Source organism: Natrix helvetica (assembly GCF_964273705.1).
Source record: "Natrix helvetica genome assembly, chromosome: 1".
Lineage (NCBI taxonomy): Eukaryota > Metazoa > Chordata > Lepidosauria > Squamata > Natricidae > Natrix > Natrix helvetica.
In genome coordinates, this window is record NC_138548.1 from 75,838,781 (window position 1) to 75,863,577 (window position 24,797).

Below are 24,797 nucleotides of genomic sequence, written 5' to 3' on the forward strand. Positions count from 1 at the left end.
GTAATTAAATATATTTATTTATTTATTTATTTATTTAGTTTGTCACTCATGTACAAGATAACAGGAATAAGAATAAACATGAATAAGAACACAGTACCAATAATTGGGGAGAGTAGGACAGGGACGTTAGGCACGTTAAACATATATTTAAACTTAAATATAAGTTTAAATAGCAATAGCACTTAGACATATCCTGCTTCATGGTGCTTTACAGCACTCTCTAAGTAGTTTACAGAGTCACCTTATTGTCCTCAACAATTTGATCCTCATTTTACCGACCTCAGAAAGATGGAAGGCTGAGTCAACCTTGAGCTGGTGAAATTCGAACTGCCAAATTGCAGGCAGGCAGCAGTCAATAGCTGCCCTAAAAGTTCTCTCTCCTTACTTACAAAGAGCAGGATTTCCAAGTTAAGAGTTTGATGGGGCCACCATCACTGCCACCTTTAGTTAATTACAACTTAATTGTGTAAGGTTAAGAATGCCTTCCTTTAAGGTTTCTATCTTACCCTCTCCTGCCAGTTACTAACATAATTTACAACCGTTTTCCATGACCTGCTCTTTCTGTTGTTCCTGGAACACTTCGTTATATCAGACCACAACTAACCAGCAGTCCTGATTCCATCCCACAAGCAGAACCCACAAAGACATAAACAACTTAAATGAAATGCTTAAGTCTTCCTTAGTTGAATTTTGCACTCATAAAACAAAGGGAAAAATTCTCAGCTTTATTCTCACCACCACAGGCTTTTCACAGAATAGTTTATGTAATCCAGAATTATAGGAAACCTGTTGTGGTTTGATTTAAATAATAATTACAGAGAGAAGAATGTGAAATAAATCCATACTCAGTATTATTAAGTTATTTGTGTTTTGATGAAATAAAGAAATGCAAAACAGGTGGGTTTTTTTAAGTACCATGGCAGAAAGTTTTGAGTTGGGTAGATTTTGGAGGAAATTGCTGATTGTTTTCTTTAGAGTTGAAAGCAAAAAAAAAGGATATTCTTATCAACAGCAGCTGAATAATGGTAGAAAAGATTGTGCCTCCTTCTCATGTACTGTAATGTACATTAGCCAACCATACCAGTTGTGATTGGTTAACATCTCACAACTGGTGAAGGGAGCAGTGCAGGCAACTTTCATGGATAAATCTACATCATAATATAAACACAAGAGTCAGGAAACCAGTATAATTAGTGATTTTTTTCAGTGTATAGAAAAGGAAAAGGGTCTGCTTTCTTTGCTAGGTTGTAAAATCACATGAATTTCCTGCATCCCCTCAAAATCATGAAAATAATGGGAACTTAAACACTCTTAGAATTCTAATAGTTCTTTATTTCAGAAAATCTGTCACAGCTGTACTCATAATAATTGTGTAGTTCTAATTCAGTAGTGTGCAAATTCAATTAATTCTCCTTCAACCAAATAATATGTATTAAAGTAATGCAATTCTACCCCTTCTCGTGCTCAAATCTTATCTCTTTTTTTGGCAGAAAGTCCTGGAGAATTCACTTGCTTGCCTTTATAGAAAGTTGCTCTTCCTTTAATAAATGAGGAACTGGAAATTCTGACTGTGTTAGGAAAAAAAAGGGTGTCCAGAAATATTGTGTTAAATCCTTTTCCAAGTCCCATGCACTCTAGGTAGCATCTTCTTGCTCCAGATGAACTGTCGAGTTCCTATTTCAATTAATTCCTGCAATTGGTCTCCTTTTGAAAGGTTGAATTGACATCTCTTCGACATGTGGACATAGCACTTCAAATTCTGTTAATCTGTGACATATCAAAGGCAGAGTAATATAAAAATGCATCTGTTACTGCACAGGACAGATCATGACTAATAAGTAAAGAATGGCAATGACATTTTCACTTACTCTATGTCATGTTAGATTTAGAAAATGTAAGCATTTCAGGAGTGCTGGAAAAAATTACATTGAAGATACACTGAAGCTTGTCATTGTCTTTTTGACTCTAATTTAACTTTCTTCAATCTGGTGGCACCCGGATATATTGGACTTTAAATCTGATATTTTCCAGTTATTGCATTAAGCTGGCTGGCAATGATGGGACTTAAAATCCAAAGAGCTGAAAGACATACCTAAGGCATGCTATTTTTAAATGTTGCCCTTCCCCTTTCCAATATTCTGCACTGCATAGGTTTTTTTTTTTAAATTGGCTTGATTCTTCAGCTTTCTGTTTTTTCCTTCTTTCTTTCTTATATTCATTTTTTTATGATGCACTTTCTCTACTCTTCAAGGTTTTGGCAGTCCTTAAGATATGCCTTCTGACTGTTCTTGAGTTGTGTGTGCAAAATGTGTGTTACACTTTTTGCAAAACACTAACAGTAGTTACTAAGACAATTTGTAGCTACTAAGATAATACAAATTAAAACAAATATACCGTAAACTATATGGAACACAGCAAAGCGGGCATACTATCAGCTATTATGTAACATTAATCACTAACTAGGAGCAACTTTGTGATTTTAGCTATCATTTCAATATCAATTACACTCGTCCCATACAGAAGTTCAGCTTCCCAGGAATGGAATTCACACTCTTTGTCCCAGGGGTGTCAAACCTGGGGGCCAGATGTGTCATGCGCTGGCCACCCCCAACCCCATTTTGGCCACCCCCAACCCCAGTGGAAAAAGTCATGTCACGTGATGAGAATGTGATGCCGTGAGTTTAACACTTCTGCTTTATCCCATTTCACTTTTTCCTGATCCCAGTGAGGGACAAGAAAATTTGCAACTTCATTCATCCAACTCACTGCTTCCAAAAATGTCGGGACACATCTCTTCAATTCAGCCTTTAAATGGCTTTTGCTCATTCTAATGTTTAGTATGGAGCCAGTTCAAACTTGTATATAAGATATTGCATTTATCTTTGTTGTTCACCAGTTTGAATAAGGGAGGCTGAAAAGATGTAGCATGAAAAAGGCAATTGATAGTCTTAATGGCAAGGCTTATGACCAATGTCTATTTATAGACATTAGCTAACTAATTAAGCAAGTGTTTTCTGTTTTGTACATTAAATAAAGCAGTGACTTTGTTTTCAATTTGGTTAGGAGCCTACTTCAATGAGATGAACTTCTTGACCTACCTGGAAATACATTGTCTGTTTCTCCTTGTCAGCTTCCTGTCTTTTAACACTTGCTTAATTCTGGATGAGCAGGGCTAAAAATGGAATTATTTCCTCCCTAACCTTTTGCAATAAAACTTGAAAGCAGGGATGGGAATTAAGGAAATACTGACAGGTTTGTTCCCCTGCTTGGCATCTTCAGACTAAATGAAGTTGGCAGCTAGGAGTCTAGGGTGCAATCCATGTTGAAAGCTGAATACCAAGGCTCATGCAAACAAATCAGGAATAGTGTTCACCTTGACAAAGTTGACCTGCATGTGAATTCAAATACACACACACACACACACACACACACACACACAAGAAATATTAGCTTTTTTCTCCTGCCTTGTGGATCTGTTCTGGAAATCCCTACCCCTTGAAGTATGCAGGTGATTGTCCTCTGGTAGTAGCACAGCTGGAGTTCCTTTCTTTCAGATTTTCATCTGTATGCTTCTCATTTTGAAACAGTGCCTACAACTCAGTGTGCTCTACTGTATTTAATTGTGGGTTTTGGCTTAGTTGTGCCTTCCTTTCCTTTTACCAAGCCTCCCACAAATGCATGTATTGTGGTCTTTGTGAAGTTCTTTGACTGCCAGAAGCAGAAAAAATGCTTTTGCAATACTAGTAATCAATGCTATTGTTCTTACTGTTGTCGTCCTATGTTTTAGTCAGCAGAAGAAGAAAGTTTTAATGATTCAGAAATATGGGTTATATGCAGGCATTTCAGGAATGATCACTCAGAAGATCCAGAATATTGCTAAGTGAGACAGCAGAATCAATTAAGTAGGCAACAAGGGGAATGGTTTCCAAAAAGTCCAAGAGGATCCTTTCACTTCTTTGTTCTTGGAAGAGCCAAGTAGGCTATATAGTCTTTGCAACCCACTCAGACATTACCAAGTAATGGAGAAGTCATGATCTTGAAATGTTCACACCTCTAGGCTACACTTGGATGCAGCATTGGAGACATTGTCTCAGAATGCGTTTTAGCAATGTACTCTGGAAAGAGATAATTGCAACAGTTATTTGCATTCTAATAACTTCATATTTGGTTTAACTCAGCATGTTATACATGGGCTGACTTTGCAGATGGTCCACAAACCAAAGCATGTAGACACAGACAGAGGAAGGCATAGATGAGTGGTGTCATGCCCCAGCATCTAATCTTTATATACTGTTGTTGCTCCCTAGCCCCATCCAGTAGCCGGAGGGACAAATATGCCCCAACATACGATCTTTAGAACAAGTGGTTTGTTTTTTCTATATCTCCACAGATATTTAGACAATTTTTCTTCCATTGGTATGGAGAAAAATAATAGGTTCACTTTGAGATGCAAGTCAGTAAATTACTACATGAGCCCATGCACCTATTTCAAGTAGCCTTGATGGGTCTAATATATGTTCTGGCTATTAGTGAAAATGAGAATTAAAACCCTTGGAAGAATTGTTCAACTAAATAAATTATTCCCATGCATTGGCCCTATATGGTAGTTCCAGCACCATCCAGAAATTGTGACATCAAAAGGACAAAGAATAAAGAGCTGCTGTAATCATTATGAACAATCATAACTTTGATCTGGCTTTTTCTATTATAGTTTCTGCAGTGCCGATAAGTAAGAATCATTTTTCCCTCTACTATGATGACACAAGTGGTAAATATTCTCTATTGATTATTTCTCATTCATTCATACATTAAAGTATTAGGAGTCTGGTTGGCATTCATTGTATTACATTGTATTCTTATGTGCAACTATTTCTTAAGCACAGCTAATGTTTTTTTTAAAAAAATATGGTAAAGAACACAGATACAAAGATTGCATTTCCCATACAAAATTCTTTTCTCATGCAAACTTAAACTTCTATCTTATTCTATTAGCTTCCTATTACTATAATTTTGCAATTATTCTACTTCTATTCTTATTTATTCTATACATTTCCATCTCTTATGTTCTATTTTGATGTCCCTATTTCTATATTAGCATTGTTTTCGCCTCTTAACTATTTCTTTAGCAGTGTGCAGCAACTGCCAAAAAAGCCAACAGAGTTCTAGGCTGCATAAACAGAGGGATAGAATCAAGATCACGTGAAGTGTTAATACCACTTTATAATGCCTTGGTAAGGCCACACTTGGAATACGGCATTCAGTTTTGGTCGCTACGATGTAGAAAAGATGTGGAGATTCTAGAAAGAGTGCAGAGAAGAGCAACAAAGATGATTAGGGGACTGGAGGCTAAAACATATGAAGAACGGTTGCAGGAACTGGGTATGTCCAGTTTGATGAAAAGAAGGACTAGGGGAGACATTGATAGCAGTGTTCCAATATCTCAGAGGTTGCCACAAAGAAGAGGGAGTCAAACTATTTTCCAAAGCACCTGAGGGTAGAACAAGAAACAATGGGTAGAAACTAATCAAGGAGAGAAGCAACTTAGAACTAAGGAGAAATTTCCTGACAGTTAGAACAATAAATCAGTGGAACAGCTTGCCTCCAGAAGTTGTGAATGCCCCAACACTGGAAGTTTTTAAGAAGATGTTGGATAACCATTTCTCTGTTGTGGTGTAGGGTTTCCTGCCTAGGCAGGGGGTTGAACTAGAAGAACTCCAAGGTCCCTTCCAACTCTGTTATTCTGTTCTGTTCTATTCTTCTTTAAATCACACACATACAGACACCCCGGATCCTCACCTCTTTTAGCCATTCTCAGTCCATGTGCATGTAAAAACTCTTAACTCCTTTTTAGACTTGGGGATTGGCTTTTCTCTCCCCCCCCCAGCCCTCCTAAATCTGGACCTGGTTTGCAGAGCTTTGCACCCAAGTTGCGTCAGGCAAGTAAGCTCGGCTTGTTTTGTTTGGTACTGAAGACCGATCCAGCTCTTTTCCTTTTCTCAGCTCTGCCTCTCAGTGGGGTTGCAGGTCCCAAAATTGATGGTTTCTCTTGCCATCTGAAATCTGCTGCTGTGGTGCTTGCTCTTCAGTTGGAATTTCTTTTCCTCTTATCCCTGCTGTCTTCTGAGCTTGCCTCTTTCTCAACACTGACACACCTACTCGTTTTCAATTCCCCTTTTTTAAAACACTCCAGTGAAGGAGCAGGTGAGGCTGTTTTGACCCTCCTTCCCAGATAGCATTCAAAGCTCAGGACCCCAGACGAAGAAAAAATACCTGCTCACTCCAGGCGGTGAGTTCACTTTTGCACATTCATACAACATAAAAAGGGAGGAGTGGGAGATTTCCCATGCCAGAGTCTTGATGAGATGAATGCAGATGTTGTTGTGGCGATTTGATATATTGGTGATGGCAAAAGGCAGATGGATTTTTTTGTTTTTGCAGTGGTAAATTAAGATGGCATTGCCTGAAACAGGAATGCAATGACATTTCATTTTTAATGTATGCCAATTAGTGTACATTCAAAGTGACAATAAAGTTATTCTATTCTATTCTGTGTAGGGATGCGGTGCCAACCTAGCAGTTTGAAAGCACGTAGTAATGCAAGTAGAAAAATAGGGATCACCTTTGGTGGGAAGGTAACAGTGTCCCATGCGCCTTCGGCATTTAGTCATGCTGGCCACATGATCACAGAGACATCTTCGGACAGTGCTGGCACTTCAGCTTTGAAACAGAGATGAACACCGCCCCCTAGAGTCAGGAATGACTAGCACATATGTGCGAGGGGAACCTTTACTTTGTTCTGTTTTGTTCTACTTATGTACTTCGCAATATGTGCTGGCTCTGTAGAGTTAATAGACTTCGTAGCTGAGATTTTATGTTGAGACAAGACTTTAATGATATATGAAGTCTATGGAGAGGTATTTTGCTTCTGAATAATTTCTTGAGGTCAGGAGTCATGCAGGATTTATCATTTGAAGCGCTTTGTGCTCACAAAACAACCTGAACGCTTCATAAATACAGAAGGAACCCTCTGTGTTATGCTTGCTTGGCATGCCAGCTAAGAGAAGAAAGGTCAGCATTGGGGAGAGGAAGGGGAGAAGAGAAAGTTCAGAGGAAAGGATGCTTGTTACCATAGCTACAGACTCTACTGTTTTTTCAAGCACTGGAGTGGGTCAACTCGTGTGACACTGGTAAGGGGATTGCACCTGTAATGCTCTTTCAAGATACTGTGTATCTTTGGTGAGCAATAAGGATTGGGCTGTTAATCACTAGAAGTTTTGAAATGCCTTGCCTGTCTTTTGACTCTGGCTGGCTTTGTTATATCACTCCCAATTAAATACATTTTTAAAGATTAATTTAGATAGTGCCAAACTGAATATTCCTGATACACAGAAAGCTGTAAAAATTGTGATTAAGTTTCTAATAGTAACAATAACAACTGCAGAATGTAAAATTGGAAGCAGTTTTTGCAATATTGACGGCACATAAAATGGATTTGAGCCAAGCCAACATATGCGGAAACCTAAGAAATATGAAGACATCCCCGATTATGCAAAATATTCAAGAACAGTTTTTCCTACCCAGCACACCCTTGGACCATCGCCACTTTCATGAAGATGGAAATCCATCTGAAAACACAACAGCACTAGTTGCACTTCTTTATCCCTTACTAAGTAATAACCTTTATTTCAACACAATGGATTTTCCTTTCCGGAGGAGGGGGAAAAATCCATTTTATGTGCCATCAATATTGCAAAAACTGCTTCCAATTTTACATAGTGGTCCACTACTTCCCAGAGATGTAAAAGTTTAAAAATTTGGAGGGGGGAGGTGAATTCTAGTGCACACCAATATATTTTAAAGGATAATAAGCCACGTCCTTGAAAAAAAACCGTATGGCTTTTTATTGAAACAAATAATGAAAAACAGAATGAGAAATGAGGCTAAACAAAGAATCAAAGCAAACAAAGCAAACAAAGACACTTGGGGAGAGAGAGAGTGAAATATAATATATTTAAACAATTATATTCAGTAATTTTACTCAGACATTTGTACAGAATATTAATGTAGCTAATTAATTGAGAGGATATTTAAATGCATCTACGCTTAATTAAAGGTTCTTCAAAGCTCTTTTCTGCACTTTTAGATAGCATTTATGCAAATAAAGTTTTCAGTTTTCCATTGTTTGGTTTGACATAGTACATCTGGCACTAATTGTAAGCTCTGTATTGTGCTGCAGCAATTAATAAATTGTAGGAAAAATAGCCAAAGAACATTGGTAGGCTTAACAGTTAAACATCTTTCAGTACCATGGACAAGGCTGGTTGCTTGTAAACCTATTTCTAAACTGCTACTCCAGCACAAATTTTGAAGTATCTTTGGGTTTAATATAAATTGCATGAGGTTGTACAACCATCACATGATAAATTATTTCAATCTGATTTACTTTCTTTCCATAATTTTCCTCTTAATTGTTATCTTTGTTTCTTGGTTTTCTCCTTTATTCGTGCTCTTACAGGTAGTCCTCGACTTATGATGACAATTGAGCCTAGAATTGCTAAGTGAGAAATTAGTTAAGTGAGCTTTGCCCCATTTTACAACTTGCCACATTTGTTAAGTGAATCACTGCTGTTGTTAAATTAGTAACGCTGTTGTTAATCAGGCTTCCCCATTGACTTTGCTTGTCAGAAAGTTGCAAAAGCTGATCACATGACCCCAGGACACTGCAACCATCATAAATATGAACCAGTTGACCAGCATCCATATGTAAATCACGTGGCCATGGGGTTGCTACAATGGTCATAAGTGTGAAAGATGGCCATAGGTCATTTTTTTAGTGCTATTGTACTTTTGAATGTACACTAAATGAACAGTTGTAAGTCGAAGACTACCTGTATTTTACATCCCTCTTATCTATAAGAATTTAGGTGAGTTATTTATTTGTTTGTTTCTTGGAAACCCATCTGTATGTTGATAATGCTATTGGATATGATCAATAAAGTTGTGTGGCATCAGTAGAAAAATAACAATTCTGTAAACATAATTACATCCAGACATGTAATATAATGGTTGATTTAGTAAAGTAGAGAAGATGAAAACATTGGTAGGCTACGGTCAAGATGTATCGATAATGGGAATTAGGAAATATTACAGGGATTGTGTGTACCTGTCCTGCTTAGGGGTGGGTGATGCCGGCGTTGCTGCCAGTTCGTTTCGTGCACACTTAGAGCATTATCTACTCTAAGACTGACTTTGAGATGGAATTGTGTACAAATGATGAACATGTGATGGAAACAAGGACAAAGTTGGTGCAGCAGAACGCGGTGGATTGTAGGAAAGACCACTTGACGGGGTAGACGTAGGGGTGACATTGTAATATAATTTTAAGCATATTTAATTTGTAATTTAAATTATTGCACTCTTTTCTGATTATATTTTAAATTGTATTTTATTCCATTTACATTTTAAATTGTGGTTTATTTCAATCTCATTTTAAACTGTAGTTTTTGTCTCTGGAACTTAGTACTTTGATATGGCTCAAGGGCTAATCAATAAAGATTGATTGATTGATTGATGAACATGTGATTGCTGAAATGTGTAACCTTTCATTGAAATTTGAAAGAGAAAAACAAGCAAAAGAATATATGACGAAGTGGACTAATATTTTATATACGGAACGTTGGGAAATGTATGGTTTAACGGATTGAAGTTTACTACAATCTTAAGGAGAACTTTTATAAAATAATGTACCACTGGTGCACAATACCAGAAAATTATTCAGAAAGTATAGAGATACTTCAGAGCCATGGTGGAACTGTGAATAACAGGAAGAATCATTTTACCATGCTTGGTGGACATGTACAAAGCAATAAAGAAGATTTTGGGTTCAAATGCATCACCGATTCAGAGGGTTTTAAATATTAATATGCAACTAATTGTATATTAATATACAAGCAGTTTTCCTCATGGAATTTTTAAAAAATGGTTAATTGTTTGGGGGGAAATCACGGAAGTTTGTTCTTATATATTTTAACTGCCTCGGGATAATTTTTATCTTTTGTGTGATTTATCACAGAAATTATCTTATTTATCTTTTCAAAGAGGGAAAGTTTTGGCAATACTTTCTATTGGAGAATGGTTGATGAAGATGATAGAACTTGTTAAGATGGCCAGATTGACCTGTTTGATAAGAGAAAAGACAATATCTACATTTATTGCTGACTGAAAATCCTTTATGACCTTTTTTGTGTAAAACAGAAAAAAATGAACTTATGATCTATAGTTTTAACTATTAGATAGGATAAATTATAGAAAAAAAGAGACTCATGGTGTAACACTTGAAAAAGAGGTAAATCTATAATTGTACTTATAATTGCTCTAAAGAAGATCAGAAGCCATTTCTTTATATCTTTTTTAAATGTTTTCTGTTTTTCTTCTAACCCTTTTCTTTTTCTTTCTTTCTCCCTTTTCTCCTCCTTACTTTATTTTAGTTTGTATTAATTTTTTTCTCTTACTTTTAAAACTTTCCAGAAAATTATATTAGGAAAAAACCCTCAGATACCACATGAAACTTGGTTTTTTTTTTTTAAAAAAAAGGACTGCCAAAGTTAAATGAATGTCACTTTTTCCCCAACTGCTGAGTTTGCTAGTACTGTTCATAAAATCTCTTGTTATGCCCACTGCCTGTCACTATAGGCGAGCCACAGTAGGATCCATTTTTTTAGTCATTTATAAGGTGAAGTGTAGTACCAATGCCCTGAGGCACTTTGATTCTATTCCAATTCTGAAAAATAAAACTTTATCCAGCCTGGTCATCAATCCCATGTTGATAAAAACTGTTTATTTTCCTGAAAACATGGGCATGTCTTTCCTCTTTATACGAGACAAATATCGCGGGAAAGAAAAAACAATGAAATAAATTAAAACATAGGATAAAATATATGCTGGGACACACAAAAGCTAAAATGTATGTGTTTGCATCATAGTAGAAGAGATTAACAGATAACAGCTGAAGGTTTATTGAGGGGTGGTATACACTTACCTTCCCTACCGGTTCGCAAATGTGAGTGCGCACATGCGCAGATCCTTTCGCCCACACGCTTTTGGTGGAAAAATGGCCTAAATGGGATGCCATAGAACCGGGTGCAGGTGGGTGGAGCCACCCGCAATTTCCACTACCGGTTCAGGTGATCCTGTCTGAACTGGTAGAATACTACCTCTGGGTTTATTCTTCCCTGCAATATGAGTAAATAAGTAAAAAATATTAATGTTTTCATCCAAGTTTTGGCTTTTGGGGAGGGAAGCTAATGATTTTTGCATTTGTCTCTTCCAATCTGGGTTGATAGCAATGAGTGCCACAAAAGCACACATTGATTTCCTTCCCTTGATCAACATATTTTATGTTGTTCTTTTTTTATCTACTGAAATCTTGAATTGTTTCTATAGAAGCCTAACGTAATAAAAACTATGAGTTTCTTCATGAATGATAGTTAATAGGATTAACACTCACTACAAACTCTGGTACAATAGAGGTGTTCCAAAAGAATAGATAAAAACTTGATATTTTGAGAAATACGTTTCACATGCAGCTTTTTCTCTGGTTTGAAATATTAAAATACTAGATCCAAATTGTGACATTTTTTGGACACTGATCTGCTCATGGCAAAAGAAGAAGCAATGAATGGGAGAGATAGACGACATAATGATTTCATAATCTAGGAACTCATAAAAGGAAGCATGTATATTTAATAAATGTATGAGTCATATTTCAGATAATAAACCCTCAAAATGACCTAAATAGAAAATTCATGTTTAAATCCAGCAATCCAGCAAAAATATAAGCATGATAAAACTTCAGAGGGTTATATGTTCCATAGGTAGCACTTAAGTATAATATTGCAAACAGTTAAAAAAGAAAAGTAGTTCCAATATTTTCTGTAAGCCACATTTTTGCAAAAAGAATGAACTTGCCCTCCCCTTATTCTGTTTCATTCAGATCTTATCATATTAAAAAGAAAAACATAAAAATATGAGAAGAAAAAATGCATAGGTTGTGTCCTCTGCCATGCTTTGCAGTGTATCACAGTTTCCTATAAGATTCAGAAACTGATTTTTTAAAAAAAATATACAAGAAGAAACTGCTTTGTAAACAATAGACAAATGGCAGAAATCTTCACAGGCAGAAAACAAGCAAATGTTGACTTTAAAAGATAGCTGAAAAAGGTCCAGGATTTAAACATATGGGTTAACATACTGTATATTTGGGGGGAAGATTATGGTATGCTTTTTGATGATGAGTTTCTTCCTCTTTTAAATTCCTAGGTTTTTGCAATAAATCTATATGTAAAACCTTGTGCTGTCTGGGAATGGAAATATAGAAAGTGTATCAACTGCTACAAAGCCTGGATAATTCTGGTGAACAATTTATAGGTTGAATGCAAATGTGGCCCTTGAAAAAGAAACAAAACCAATTAATTTCCAAATCCAGCCCTTTTGCTATTGATTTTGGCCTTGTCCTCTTACTAATATATTGTAGACTCACTGTATATCCGTGTTTTTCTTCCACAGAGGTGGTAGAAAGAAAACTGACTATGGAGGAAGAGGAAGCCAAACGTATTGCAGAAATGGGAAAGCCAATACTGGGTGAACATCCCAAACTGGAGGTCATCATTGAAGAGTCCTATGAGTTCAAGGTCAGTGCTGTGTACTCAGGATTTTTGCAAGAAGCGAGGGAAGGAAAAGCAGGAAAGGAATTAAACAGAAAATTTTTTAGCAGAGCTAAGCAGAAGAAAGGAAGAGGACCGAAAGGAAAAGGCAAGAAGAGGGTTGCAAGGATTGCTAAGCTAAGGCAAAAGCCCGGGCTTAGTCCTGGGAGGGAAGAAAAGACAATGAGAAAAATAAATGAAAGGAGGTCAGGGAAAGGGAGAGCAAGGCTGAAAGGAAGTAATTAAGAGATGTTTTGAAGAATACAGTCCTACTTTAACAATAAGGCTATGTCCAGAAGTTTCACCACTATCTTCTGAACAGTGAGGGATGGAAAGTCCTACATCAGAAGGTGGGTTAGGTTGCTACTTTCAATTATTTATTAAAAAAAATAGAGACAGGACATAAAAAAGAATCAAATAAATAATAAAATATTCATGCATTCAAGATACATAACTAAGAATCGACTAAACCAAACGTGATTGTTTCTAGCTAAAAGAATTATCACACTGATATATGTGAGAAATTAACAGGCAAATATGCTAAATTTTACTCTGCTGTTTTCAGTTGCTAATCCTTACTGTCAAATGACTCCAAGGCCAAACTGGCATGCCCTTACATCTAGCTGAAACAGATTTCTGTCTCTCTGAAGGTTGGTTGCCTTGGAAATTGTTTTTAGCGACATGTCTGTCTCAATCCAAGTCAAGTCTGCTAAGACTCATAAAACACCATAGAGGAACTTGAGCTTGCTAAGTTCATGCCATTATGAAAGGGATTTACTGTATGAATGGGGGGGAAATTATCCATTGACAGAGTACATTGTGGGCTGTGAAAGAAGAATGGCATTTACGAAGAAGGGAGAAAGTTTTATATGAATAAAGAAGCAGAAGGTGCCTTTTTTCTTAATGATGCAACAATGACTTTTGACAAACAACCTTGTTATAAAATGACTTCCTGACCTACTTACAGTTTGATGTTTATACCTTTCATTTCTTTTATTTATTCTTTCACGGACATTATCTGTGGCTTAAGTTAGCTTCTTGCGGTTAATGCTTTTTTAAAGAGTTAACACTACAATTACAAGGAAACCTATAAGGAATGGAAATTCTGGGTCATGTGATCATAAAACCCTTGGAAGACACCTGCATGGAAAAGCTACCTGACACCTTCAGCCCTCCACATTGATTGAGAGATGCTCAAAAGGAAGCCCTTTAGTAAAATCAATCTTCTTTGTGTCCTTCTACTTGACAGAGTACAGTGGACAAGCTCATCAAGAAGACAAACTTGGCGTTGGTTGTAGGAACTCATTCATGGAGAGACCAGTTCATAGAAGCCATCACTGTCAGTGCAGGTGAGACAGAGTGAATGCCTTGTACTCAGCCAAGGGAACAATCACCCAGAGACAGAGGGGAATTCTAACATGAATTCTTACATAGTTTTTATGAAGTTCTTGCTCCTCAATAGATGTTATGAGCAGGTGAAAGTGTTCAACTTGCTTGACTTTGGTTTGACTTTTTGGGGAAGGGGAGTTCCATGCACTGGATAGTAAATGAGTATACATGGGAAACTCGAAAAATTAGACTATCGTGCAAAATTAGACTATCGTGCATTTCAGTAATGCAACTTAAAAGGTGAAACTAATATATGAGATAGACTCATTACATGCAAAGCAAGATAGTTCAAGCCATGATTTATCATAATTGTGATGAGTATGGCTTACAACTCATGAAAATCCCAAATCCACAATCTCAGAAAATTAGAATATTGTGAAAAGGTGCAATATTCTAGGCTCAAAGTGTCCCACTCTAATCAGCTAATTAAGCCATAACACCTGCAAAAGGTTCCTGAGCCTTTAAATGGTCTCTCAGTCTGGTTCAGTAGCAATCACAAACATGGGAAATATTGCTGACCTGACAGTTGTGCAGAAAACCATCATTGACATCCTCCATAAGGAGGGAAAGCCCCAAACGGTAATTGCAAAAGAAGTTGGATATTCCCAAAGGGCTGTATCAAAGCACATTAATAGAAAGTTATGTGGAAGGGAAAAATGTGGAGGAAAAAGGTGCACAAGCAGCAGGGATGACCGCAGCCTGGAGAGGATTGTCAGGAAAAGGCCATTCAAAAGTGTTGGGGACTTTCACAAGGAGTGGACTGAGGCTGCAGTCAGTGCATCAGGAGACACCACACACAGACGGATCCTGGACATGGGCTTCAAATGTCGTATTCCTCTTGTCAAGCTGCTCCTGAACAACAATCAATGTCAGAAGTGTCTTACCTGGGCTAAAGAAAAACAGACCTGGTCTGTTGCTCAGTGGTCCAAAGTCCTCTTTTCTGATGAGAGCAACTTTTGCATCTCATTTGGAAACCAAGAACCCAGAATATGGAGGAAGAATGGAGAGGCACACACTGCAAGATGTTTGCAGTCCAGTGTGAAGTTTCCACAGTCTGTGTTGATTTGGGGAGCCATGTCATCTGCTGGTATTGGTCCACTGTGCTTCATTAAGTCCAGGGTCAACACAGCCGTCTACCAGGAGATTTTGGAGCACTTCATGCTTCCTTCTGCAGACGAGCTTTATGGGGATGCTGACTTCATTTTCCAGCAGGACTTGGCACCTGCCCACACTGCCAAAAGCACCAAAACCTGGTGCAATGACCGTGGGATTACTATGCTTGATTGGCCAGCAAACTTGCCTGACCTGAAGCCCCTAGAGAATCTATGAGGCATTGCCAAGAGAAAGATGAGAGACATGAGACCAAACAATGCAGAAGAGCTGATGGCCGCTATTGAAGCATCCTGGTCTTCCATAACACCTCAGCAGGGCCACAGGCTGATAGCTTCCATGCCACACCGCATTGAAGCAGTAATTGCTGCAAAAGGGGCCCAAACCAAGTACTGAGTACATATGCATACTTATACTTTTCAGAGGTCCCATATTGTTCTATGTACAATCCTTGTTTTATTGATTGCATGTAATATTCTAATTTTCTGAGAGGGTAGATTTGGGATTTTCATGAGCTGTATGCCATAATTATCACAATTATGACAAATCACGGCTTGAACTATCTTGCTTTGCATGTAATGAGTCTTATCTCATATATTAGTTTCACCTTTTAAGTTGCATTACTGAAATAAATGAACTTTTGCACGATAATCTAATTTTTCGAGTTTCACCTGTATATTAAGTCTGATAATAAAGAATGGTTAATTACTTGCTTTTTTAACTGTTACTTAACAGCGTGGTGTTCAAAAAATTACTGAATGGTGAAATTTCGAGGATATGTAAAATCATAATAAAAAGAAAGTTTACAGTTTAATAAACAAAAGTTTTTCACTGATTATTCGAAAGGAACTGTTTTTAAAAAATAATTCCTGTTACTGTAATTTTCCAGAATCAGAGTAGGTAAAATTAATTCCTTTAATTCTCATTGTCAGTAGTTAACATTAACCCCACACTATTATAATTGTTCTTGGGTTTAATTTTGAGTAATCCAGTTCTTTTTATTTAAATAATGTACTAAAATTTAACTAGTTGATTTATCCATTCAATTAAATTAGAATGCTTAATCCTTTGGATAGACTTTGGCAACTCATTTCAACACATATCACAGAACCTGCCTCTTAGTGCTAAACAGTGCTTTAAATCTACATACTTCTGTGGCTAGGCACGCTAAGGACTTCTGTTTTAAGTGAACTACATAGTTCGCAAATAATCATAGTATCCTGTTGCAAATGTTAGAGTGCTTCTAAGCTGGATACTAGCATTCTTCCTGGGAAAAGAGTTCATTTCCAGTAAGCCTACATTTTCTGCCATATGTGATCTTCCCAGAGACAATGAGAAAAGTGCAAGGAAAATCCCAGATATTCTGTTTATGAAAGTATTCTCACTATCAACTGTGGGACTTCCTTGCTAAGGGCAATTTGCACTTCAACACTTATTGTGTCTCTCTCACTTCTCTTTTCTTCCTTCCCTATTTGAGCATGGCTTAGGGAATACTCTGCCTGCAGCCCAAATCACTCATTCCCCCCCTAATAAAAACCATCAGAATCAATAGGATCTGTTTTCGCAAAAGCCTGTTTTATATCAAACTGCCGATTTGTTGTTCCCATACCTCTCCTTTGCCTGTTCCCAGTTTATTTTATCCTTGCTTTGTGCTACGTGCTTCCTGTTATAGTGCATATTATTAAACAAGTTCTTCTCAAGATTGCTCTGTTCAAGTCTCCAATCAGGATTTTGCCCTCATCCAGGGATAAGCTTCAAAAAATTCAGCAAGCGGTTCTCTGCTCGGTTGCTGGGTGGGAGTAGACACGGCGGGTGTGGCCTAGTCGGCCTTCTGCATCACATGGGGGGGGGGCTTCTTCCCCAGGCTCTGTAGGCTTTCTTCGAGCCTCTGGGAGGGCAAAAACTGCCTCCCCAGGGCTCCGGAGGCCTTCCGGGAGGCCCATTTTTCCCCTCCCTGAGCTTCCGGGTGGGCCCTGCACTTACCTCACATCCAAAATGGGCCATGTGGAGATTCCTGGGAGGAGTGTGGTGGGGTGGCAGGTGCGGGAAATGGTGGGCCGGCCCAGCCAGGGGTGGGATTTGGAGGTTCTCCGAAACACCCCATAATGTTAGCTACGGGTTCTCCTGAACCTGGGCGAACTCGTAGCAGCCCAGCCCTGCCCTCATCCAAGGTGGTCAACTGCCAGTGCCAAATATGCCAGGACACAGTGATGTTTGGGTGCAAGACATTTTATATTTGATCTACTGCTACTTATTGTGTTGATGGAAAACCTTGCCACTAGCAAAGACAGGCTGAAAAGCAGGAACTCCTACATTTTGTGCCTAGTGAAATGATTTTGAGAATGAGTCACGGGCACCATCACAGGTGTTTTTTTTTTAAAAAAAGAGCAGAGTGATTAGAAGATTAAAGTTGCCAACTACTCCACTGTCTTGCTTTTCTTTCTAAATGAATCCTTTGAATTCATGCATTGCACAGAATTATCCTCAGAGACAAAAGGGGAGGAAGGGAGTTGGAGACTAGAAGCTTCTGGCTTTCTAACTAGCCAGAGCAAGTTTTGTAGAGCCAAGAACTCTGTCCCTGTAGCAGGGGTGTCCAAACTTGAGAACTTTAAGACCTGTGGACTTCAATTCCCAGAATTCCCCAGCCAGCATGGCTGGCTGGGGAATTCTGGGAGTTGAAGTCCACAAGTCTTAAAGTTTCCAAGTTTGGACACCCCTGCTCTATAGGAAAGGTCATGAAGCTTGAGTGTTTGGTTAAATGCTGGACAGAGCTATGATGAAGGCATGCAGATCAAGTCAGGGTTAATCCCAAAAGGAGTTGAAGAAAACTATTATTTGAGACAAAGCAAATTATCTTTCACCCATTTTTCTCAGTGCAACCCAAGTGTTGAGTTCAAGAAACATCTTGGACAAGGTAATCCATTTCAAATCCACCTTCCAGATGCAAAGCTGTTCGATGAAATATGTTGCTGACTTTTGCTTACAGGTGAAACTCGAAAAATTAGATTATCGTGCAAAAGTTCCTTTATTTCAGTAATGCAACTTAAAAGGTGAAACTAATATATGAGATAAGACTCATTACATGCAAAGCAAGATAGTTCAAGCCTTGATTTGTCATAATTGTGATGATTATGGCTTACAGTTCATGAAAATCCCAAATCTACCATCTCAGAAAATTAGAATATTACATGCAATCAATAAAACAAGGATTGTACATAGAACAATATCGGACCTCTGAAAAGTATAGGCATGCATATGTACTCCGTACTTGGTTTGGGCCCCTTTTTACTGCCTCAATGCGGTGTGGCATGGAAGCTATCAGCCTGTGGCACTGCTGAGGTGTTATGGAAGAGCAGGATGCTTCAATAGCAGCCTTCAGCTCTTCTGCATTGTTCGGTTTCATGTCTCTCATCTTTCTCTTGGCAGTGCCCCATAGATTCTCTATGGGGTTCAGGTCAGGCGAGTTTGCTGGCCAATCAAGCATAGTAATCCCACAGTCATTGAACCAGGTTTTGGTGCTTTTGGCAGTGTGGGCAGCTGGAAAATGAAGTCAGCATCCCCATAAAGCTCATCTGCGGAAGGAAGCATGAAGTGCTCCAAAATCTCCTGGTAGACCCTGGTCTTAATGAAGCACAGTGGTCCAAACTCTTGTTGCTCAGTGGTCCAAAGTCCTCTTTTCTTATGAGAGCAACTTTTGCCTCTCATTTGGAAACCAAGGACCCAGAGTATGGAGGAAGAATGGAGTGGCCAATCAAGCACAGTAATTCCACTGTCATTGAACCAGTTTTTGGTGCTTTTGGCAAAAGTTGCTGTCATCAGAAAAGAGGACTTTGGACCACTGAGCAACAAGACTTTGGACCATTGTGCTTCATTAAGACCAGGGTCAACGCAGCCGTCTACCAGGAGATTTTATTTATTAAATTTATTTATTAAATTTGTTAGCCGCTCCCTCTCCACAAAGGGACTCGGGGCGGCGTACAATAAATAAAAACACATATTATAAAAATTGCACATTGTACGGAGGAGGTATAAAAACATTTTGGAGCACTTCATGCTTCCTTCATGTCTGCTGGCACCTGAATTTGAGCCTCACTCCAAAGGAAAGACTTCAAGGGGACTATGGAAAGTCCAGCTATGACATTCAAATTGGTAGTAATGTATTGTTGGAAGTTAGCACCCACGCCTCTCATAGAAAAATGAAATATTCTAGGAAATATTAAAAAGGCAGAATATTATATTTCCCTGGATGAGAAAGGGAGAAGCATGTTTTTTTTTAGGAAAGAAGCAGACTCCCTTTTAATAGCCCCCATCCTCCTCAATGGCCCACAGCAGATGTCAGCACTTAAGAGATAAAGAGGTAGATAGGTCTATTCATAAACAAATGGCCTCACCCAGATCCATCAAAGGTAGGATTAACCCATCTAGCAACAGAACTCACCACATGGCACCTAGGGAGATTACATCATCCAAGCCTGGGACACAGACAGCCTACAAAGTTAGCTAAGACCCCCGCCCCTTCAGAGTCTGAAAGCCAATGGGATACATTTCTTATACAGGAACAGGAAACTCTGAGATGGGGCTGAAGAGAGTGCATAAAACTCCGGCACTCTCAGTATCTCGGTCCTTTTTTTTCTCTTCTTCACCCAACATCTTCAAGGCATGTGATCCCCTTTTCCCCAGGACCTTAAACCACATGGTCCTGTCCAACATTAAAACCATCTTTCCAAACAGCCACCATGTTTCCAGCGTCTTTCTCCCACTTGGAACTGAACCCAGAAGGACATGTCTTCCAACAGTATTTACCCAAGTACAATCACATCCTTTTTCCTTACATCCCTCCTCCCATCCCCACCCCAGCATAGCATTACATACACAAACATATTGGAATAAAGGTAGATTATTTTTGCCTAGTACAGTGATGGTGAACCTTTTTTGCACTGAGTACTTAAACCAGAATGCGTGGGCATGTGCCAGAGCACTGGAAACCCAAAGACCAGCTGGCCGGCGCATGCATGCTTGTTTTTTGGGCATTTTGGGGACCATTTTCAGGCCAGTTTTCAGGCCCTTTTCAGGCTGGGTTTTGGGCCATGTTTTTGGCCTGAAAAGGGCCCCAAAATGGCCTGAAAACAGCCCAAAATAGCCCCAAAATGTCCTGGGTTTTGGCCGTTTTTCATGCCATTTTCTGGCAGTCCAGCATCCACAGAGAAGCTGGCAATGGCATGCGTGCCCACAGAGAGGGCTTTGTGTGCCACCTCTGGCACGCGTGCGATAGGTTCGCCATCACCGGCCTAGTACATTTCTTGGTCTTCAGCAATAGATTGTCATGGATTGCTTCCTGATTGCTTCACGATGGTAAACAATTGTAGTAGCCATCTATTACTGAAATAAAATTGGAGGGAGACGTTTCGTAAGAGAAATGTTTGTGGGGAAAATATTGTTTTGAGATTTCGAGCAGATCGTTGGACTCAAGAGTTCTTTGATCCCAAGCATATATCTTTTGTATCAAGCTTCAGTTAAAACTTTTAAGGCCCTAGAGCTGGTCCAGAGCTGAATTTTACTGTACTGTGCAAGAGAAATCAATCTTGTAACCTTGGGCACTGAGAAGTATGAGCCCTTCTGTCTTGTGCCTAGCACCAAATACTGAAGTTCGTCTACTTTACTGTGTGAGAAATAATTTCTTTGAATAACTTTAGTTCAAATGCGTGCTTCTTCTGAGAAAAGATGAAAAAGATTGCCTATCTTCAATCTTTTCGCAATGCTGTCACTGTTGCTATGGTAATAAATGTGGTCATCCTCTAGGTGCTCATATAAGAACAAAGTTAAGGACATTAAGTGTTGCTTCCTTTGTTGTTACCTACTTTCAAGGTTTATATTATCATTACAAGGAATAAGGAACCCCAGCGCAGTCTCAAACTGTTTATCCCTGCTAACTCTCCAGAAACTAATAAAATCAGAAGGAATAAAAGTACAGTTTTAACACTGCCTTTTTTTTTTAATCACCAGCGAAAGTTTCAGACTAGAAAAAGACTTTTTCCATGGTCACCTTTAAGGAGATTGGATTTTTTGACTTTTTCCTCAGTATACTGATCTCTTTATGCTGCACCACTATTTTGGAATATATAGAGATCATCCATAATTAAATAGGTAGCCTTTCAGGAAGCATAGAGGTATACAATGATAAGTTCCTTTTATGGCGCACCAGCTGCAAGCAGAGCTGGCAGCAGATTCGGACAGTGAGGAGGTTGGGGAGGAACATGGGCCAGTCCTGGAGTCTGGGGAAGGCTCGGATGAAGGCTCTGTGTTAGAGGCAGAGACGGGGCCAGAGCTGTATGCCAGCTATCAGCTGCCTTCAGAGTCAGACCTCAGTGAGGCAGACGAACAGCTGGAGCCTGTTTCCAGTGGGCGCATGCGCAGAGTTGCCAGATGAAGGGAACAGCTAAAGAACAGGGGTCGACTTGGGAGTAAGGCCACAGGTGGACAATAAATGCCCCCTCCCAGAGGAAATAAAAGAGGAGCGAAAGGGGAGTGGACTTTGCAGGGGACAATTATTTTGCTTAATTAGTTCGTGATTTTCCGAGACTCCTTGCCAGGTTTTGCAATATCGGCCTGTCAGCTCTCTTTGCCAGATAAGGTCTGTGATTGTAAATCCTCCCTGGAAAGACTTTGTGGATGTGAATGAACAGAATTCACAGTAAACTAATAAAAGGGGTTTTTGTTGGGACCAGGAGTTTGCTTCATGCTCTTCAGAAGCCTAAGCCAGAACAGTTCCTTGTGTACCTTTTGGGAGGTAAGAAGAACAATGTAGAATGCTGCAGGCAAGAAAATCCCTTACTATCAAAGAGCCTCTAAAGGCTTCGTGTCCACAGGAGAAGGTGGAGCTGTGTGATCCATAAAACAGAGCAGTTTCAAGAAGAAGATAGGTGATAAGATCAAGAAGTAGAGACTCGGATAAAACAATAAGCAATGTTCATAGTAAGATTGGAAATGAAAAGACAAAACCAGGACAAATTTCTGGATCAAACACCAGCATGGTACTAGATGGAGGTTGCCTAATTTGGTGGCCTCCGTGTATATTAAGATGGCAAGTCCAGTCCTACTGCATCCTCCATATCTCTAGAGGGCAGCTACTTGTGTATGACTGTGTTGGACATTCCTAAGTAACTTATTGGAACAGAGGCTGAAGTGTCTTGTGGAGCTTCCCAATAACCTGAAGATCAGGAAAGAAGCAGCAGCTCTAGCAGTTAGCCTTATTTATCCCTTAGTCTGGAATGTTTCCTTTTTGATCAGATGATGGTTCTAAATACAAAAATGGCTGCGGACCCTATAGGGCAGGCAAGAAAGTTATTCTTCTCACGAAACATAATTAACTATCTAAATGGTTGTCCCAAAGGTGCTTTTTCAGGTGGCAACTGGACTTTCTTGTTTTTTCTTTGAAGATGTTTCACTTCTAATCCAAGAAGCTTCTTCAGCTTTGAATGGATGGTGGGGAATGGAAGCAAGGAATACAGATCCTTCCATTCTCCGCCATTCAGTCAGAGCTGAAGAAGCTTCTTGGATGAGAAGCGAAATGTCTTCAAAGAAAAAACAAGAAAGTTCAAGTTGCCTCCTGAAAAAGCACCTTTGGGACAACCATGACCCGAATGACTGAGAATCTCTACAGACTTTTATACAAATGGCTGCTGGCATAGAGAACCTTTTCAAGGGACAGATCAGTAATTGATACTAGCCTATTCGAGCCACGTACATACAGTGAAAAAGTTTGGAAAACTGTATTATCTGGATCCTGTTCATCTGATGGGCATATTTGAAAGCGAGGTATTCTGAGAAATGAATAAAGCCACAGCGCCTCCAACAAGAACCCAATAAAGCGGTGATAGTATGACTTGCGATCCCTTCACTATTTCTAGGCTTGGACCGTTGGGGTTTTGCATATCATCCACTGATTTGAAGCGCTCTCTTTTGTCTTTCCTACAGCAGGTGAGGAGGAGGAGGATGAGTCTGGTGAGGAGCGCTTGCCCTCCTGCTTTGATTATGTCATGCATTTCCTGACTGTCTTCTGGAAAGTGCTCTTTGCCTGCGTGCCCCCGACAGAGTATTGCAATGGCTGGGCCTGCTTCATTGTGTCCATCCTGATCATTGGGATGCTCACTGCTGTCATTGGAGATCTGGCCTCCCACTTTGGATGCACAATTGGCCTCAAGGATTCTGTGACTGCCGTGATCTTTGTGGCCTTTGGTACTTCAGTCCCAGGTGAGACTGGGACTCTTTGAAATAGGAGGGTGGCACCACAATGGCTTCTAATAATTCCACCACTAACAATGGTTGCAAGCTATCATGGGGTTACATGCAGCTTCCTAGAAATGTCCTCCAAAAATGATGTTAAAAAAGTAATCCAGGCTTAGACGAAGAGCAGGGGCATCTGAAAGCCAGTCACAGAATATTTATAAGGAAAAGCAAGAGGAAGAAATTACATTTGCCTTACTTAACTCCTTGGAGGGCTGTCAAGTAGGAAAAATAATGAAGAAATATTTTGCATCACCCATCAGCCTTTTTGGAATTGATGATGTATTGCGCCTTCCAAACATATGTAGGTGTAAATAAAAAAAGAATGTCAGCAAATGATGAAGTGCCTCATACTTTATCTCAAGAAATCAGTTACAAATATTCCAGCTGAACTTCTTAACAAAGACACTGTTAGAAATGATTCTTTGAAATATTTCAGGTAGGACTTGTTTGTGGAGTAGGGAACATTTCAGCATTTTCCTTCTTTAACAGCCTGGATTGTGCATATTACTACTAAATTAGGTTACAAATAAGTCACTTCCATCAAACAGGTTTCTAATTGTTTTCATCCTCATGCTAAAAAAAACCCACTTTAAGATATTTTATGCTAAATGACAGCATATAAACCCGGCTATCATTTAACAAGCCCTCTTGCTACTAAGACTAAATGCTACATATAATTTCAATGGTCAAGACAGCCAAAAGCCATGGGACACAATCCAGAATCAATGTAGTACTTTTGTCCTTTGCTCCACTGAATATAAATAGGGTCGCACAAGCTGCCAAATACTGTTTCTCAGCATCATCTGTGGTCCCACTTGCCATCTTGCTGATTTTGACACCACCCACTCCTGCCGAAACATCTGCTGCTTTAAAAAATGTGATTTGATTAAATTTCAAACTGCAAATAAAAAGTAAGCAAACCGGCAAAAAGAAGTGCCAAAAAGAGGAAAAAGCATAGATGTAATATAGACGATTAATTTTAGAGTACAAGTTGACATATATATATATATATATATTTAACCAATATCTGTACCAGAGAAAGTTGGAAGCCACATACTCATCCCTCCACAAACACTTCTACACATCTTCAGTTTACCTGTCAAGTCTCTCTGGGTGTAAATGGAAGTAAGAGAAGTAAACATTTGCATGTATGGTTCTCCTTTGGAATACCAATACACATAAAAGGGGGAGGTTATCATGACTGGAGCCTCTTCGGGCATTCATCTAAACCAGTGTTTCTCAACCGTGGCAACTTGAAGATGTGTAGATGCAGGGTTTGCTGAGGAACTCTGGCAACTGAAGTGCACGTAT

At 39.1% G+C, this 24,797-nt stretch overlaps 1 protein-coding gene across 2 annotated transcripts in view; it reads left to right on the forward strand.

Moving 5' to 3' along the window:
- The window catches only part of SLC8A3 (solute carrier family 8 member A3), a 251,075-nt gene that overhangs the window by 221,126 nt on the left and 5,152 nt on the right, over window positions 1-24,797 (forward strand). For both annotated transcript variants that reach the window (XM_081937752.1, XM_081937751.1), the window contains 3 exons: window positions 12,565-12,689; window positions 13,951-14,050; window positions 23,175-23,450. In XM_081937752.1, coding sequence (XP_081793878.1) covers window positions 12,565-12,689; window positions 13,951-14,050; window positions 23,175-23,450 — 501 coding nt within the window. The remainder of the gene's footprint in view (window positions 1-12,564; window positions 12,690-13,950; window positions 14,051-23,174; window positions 23,451-24,797) is intronic.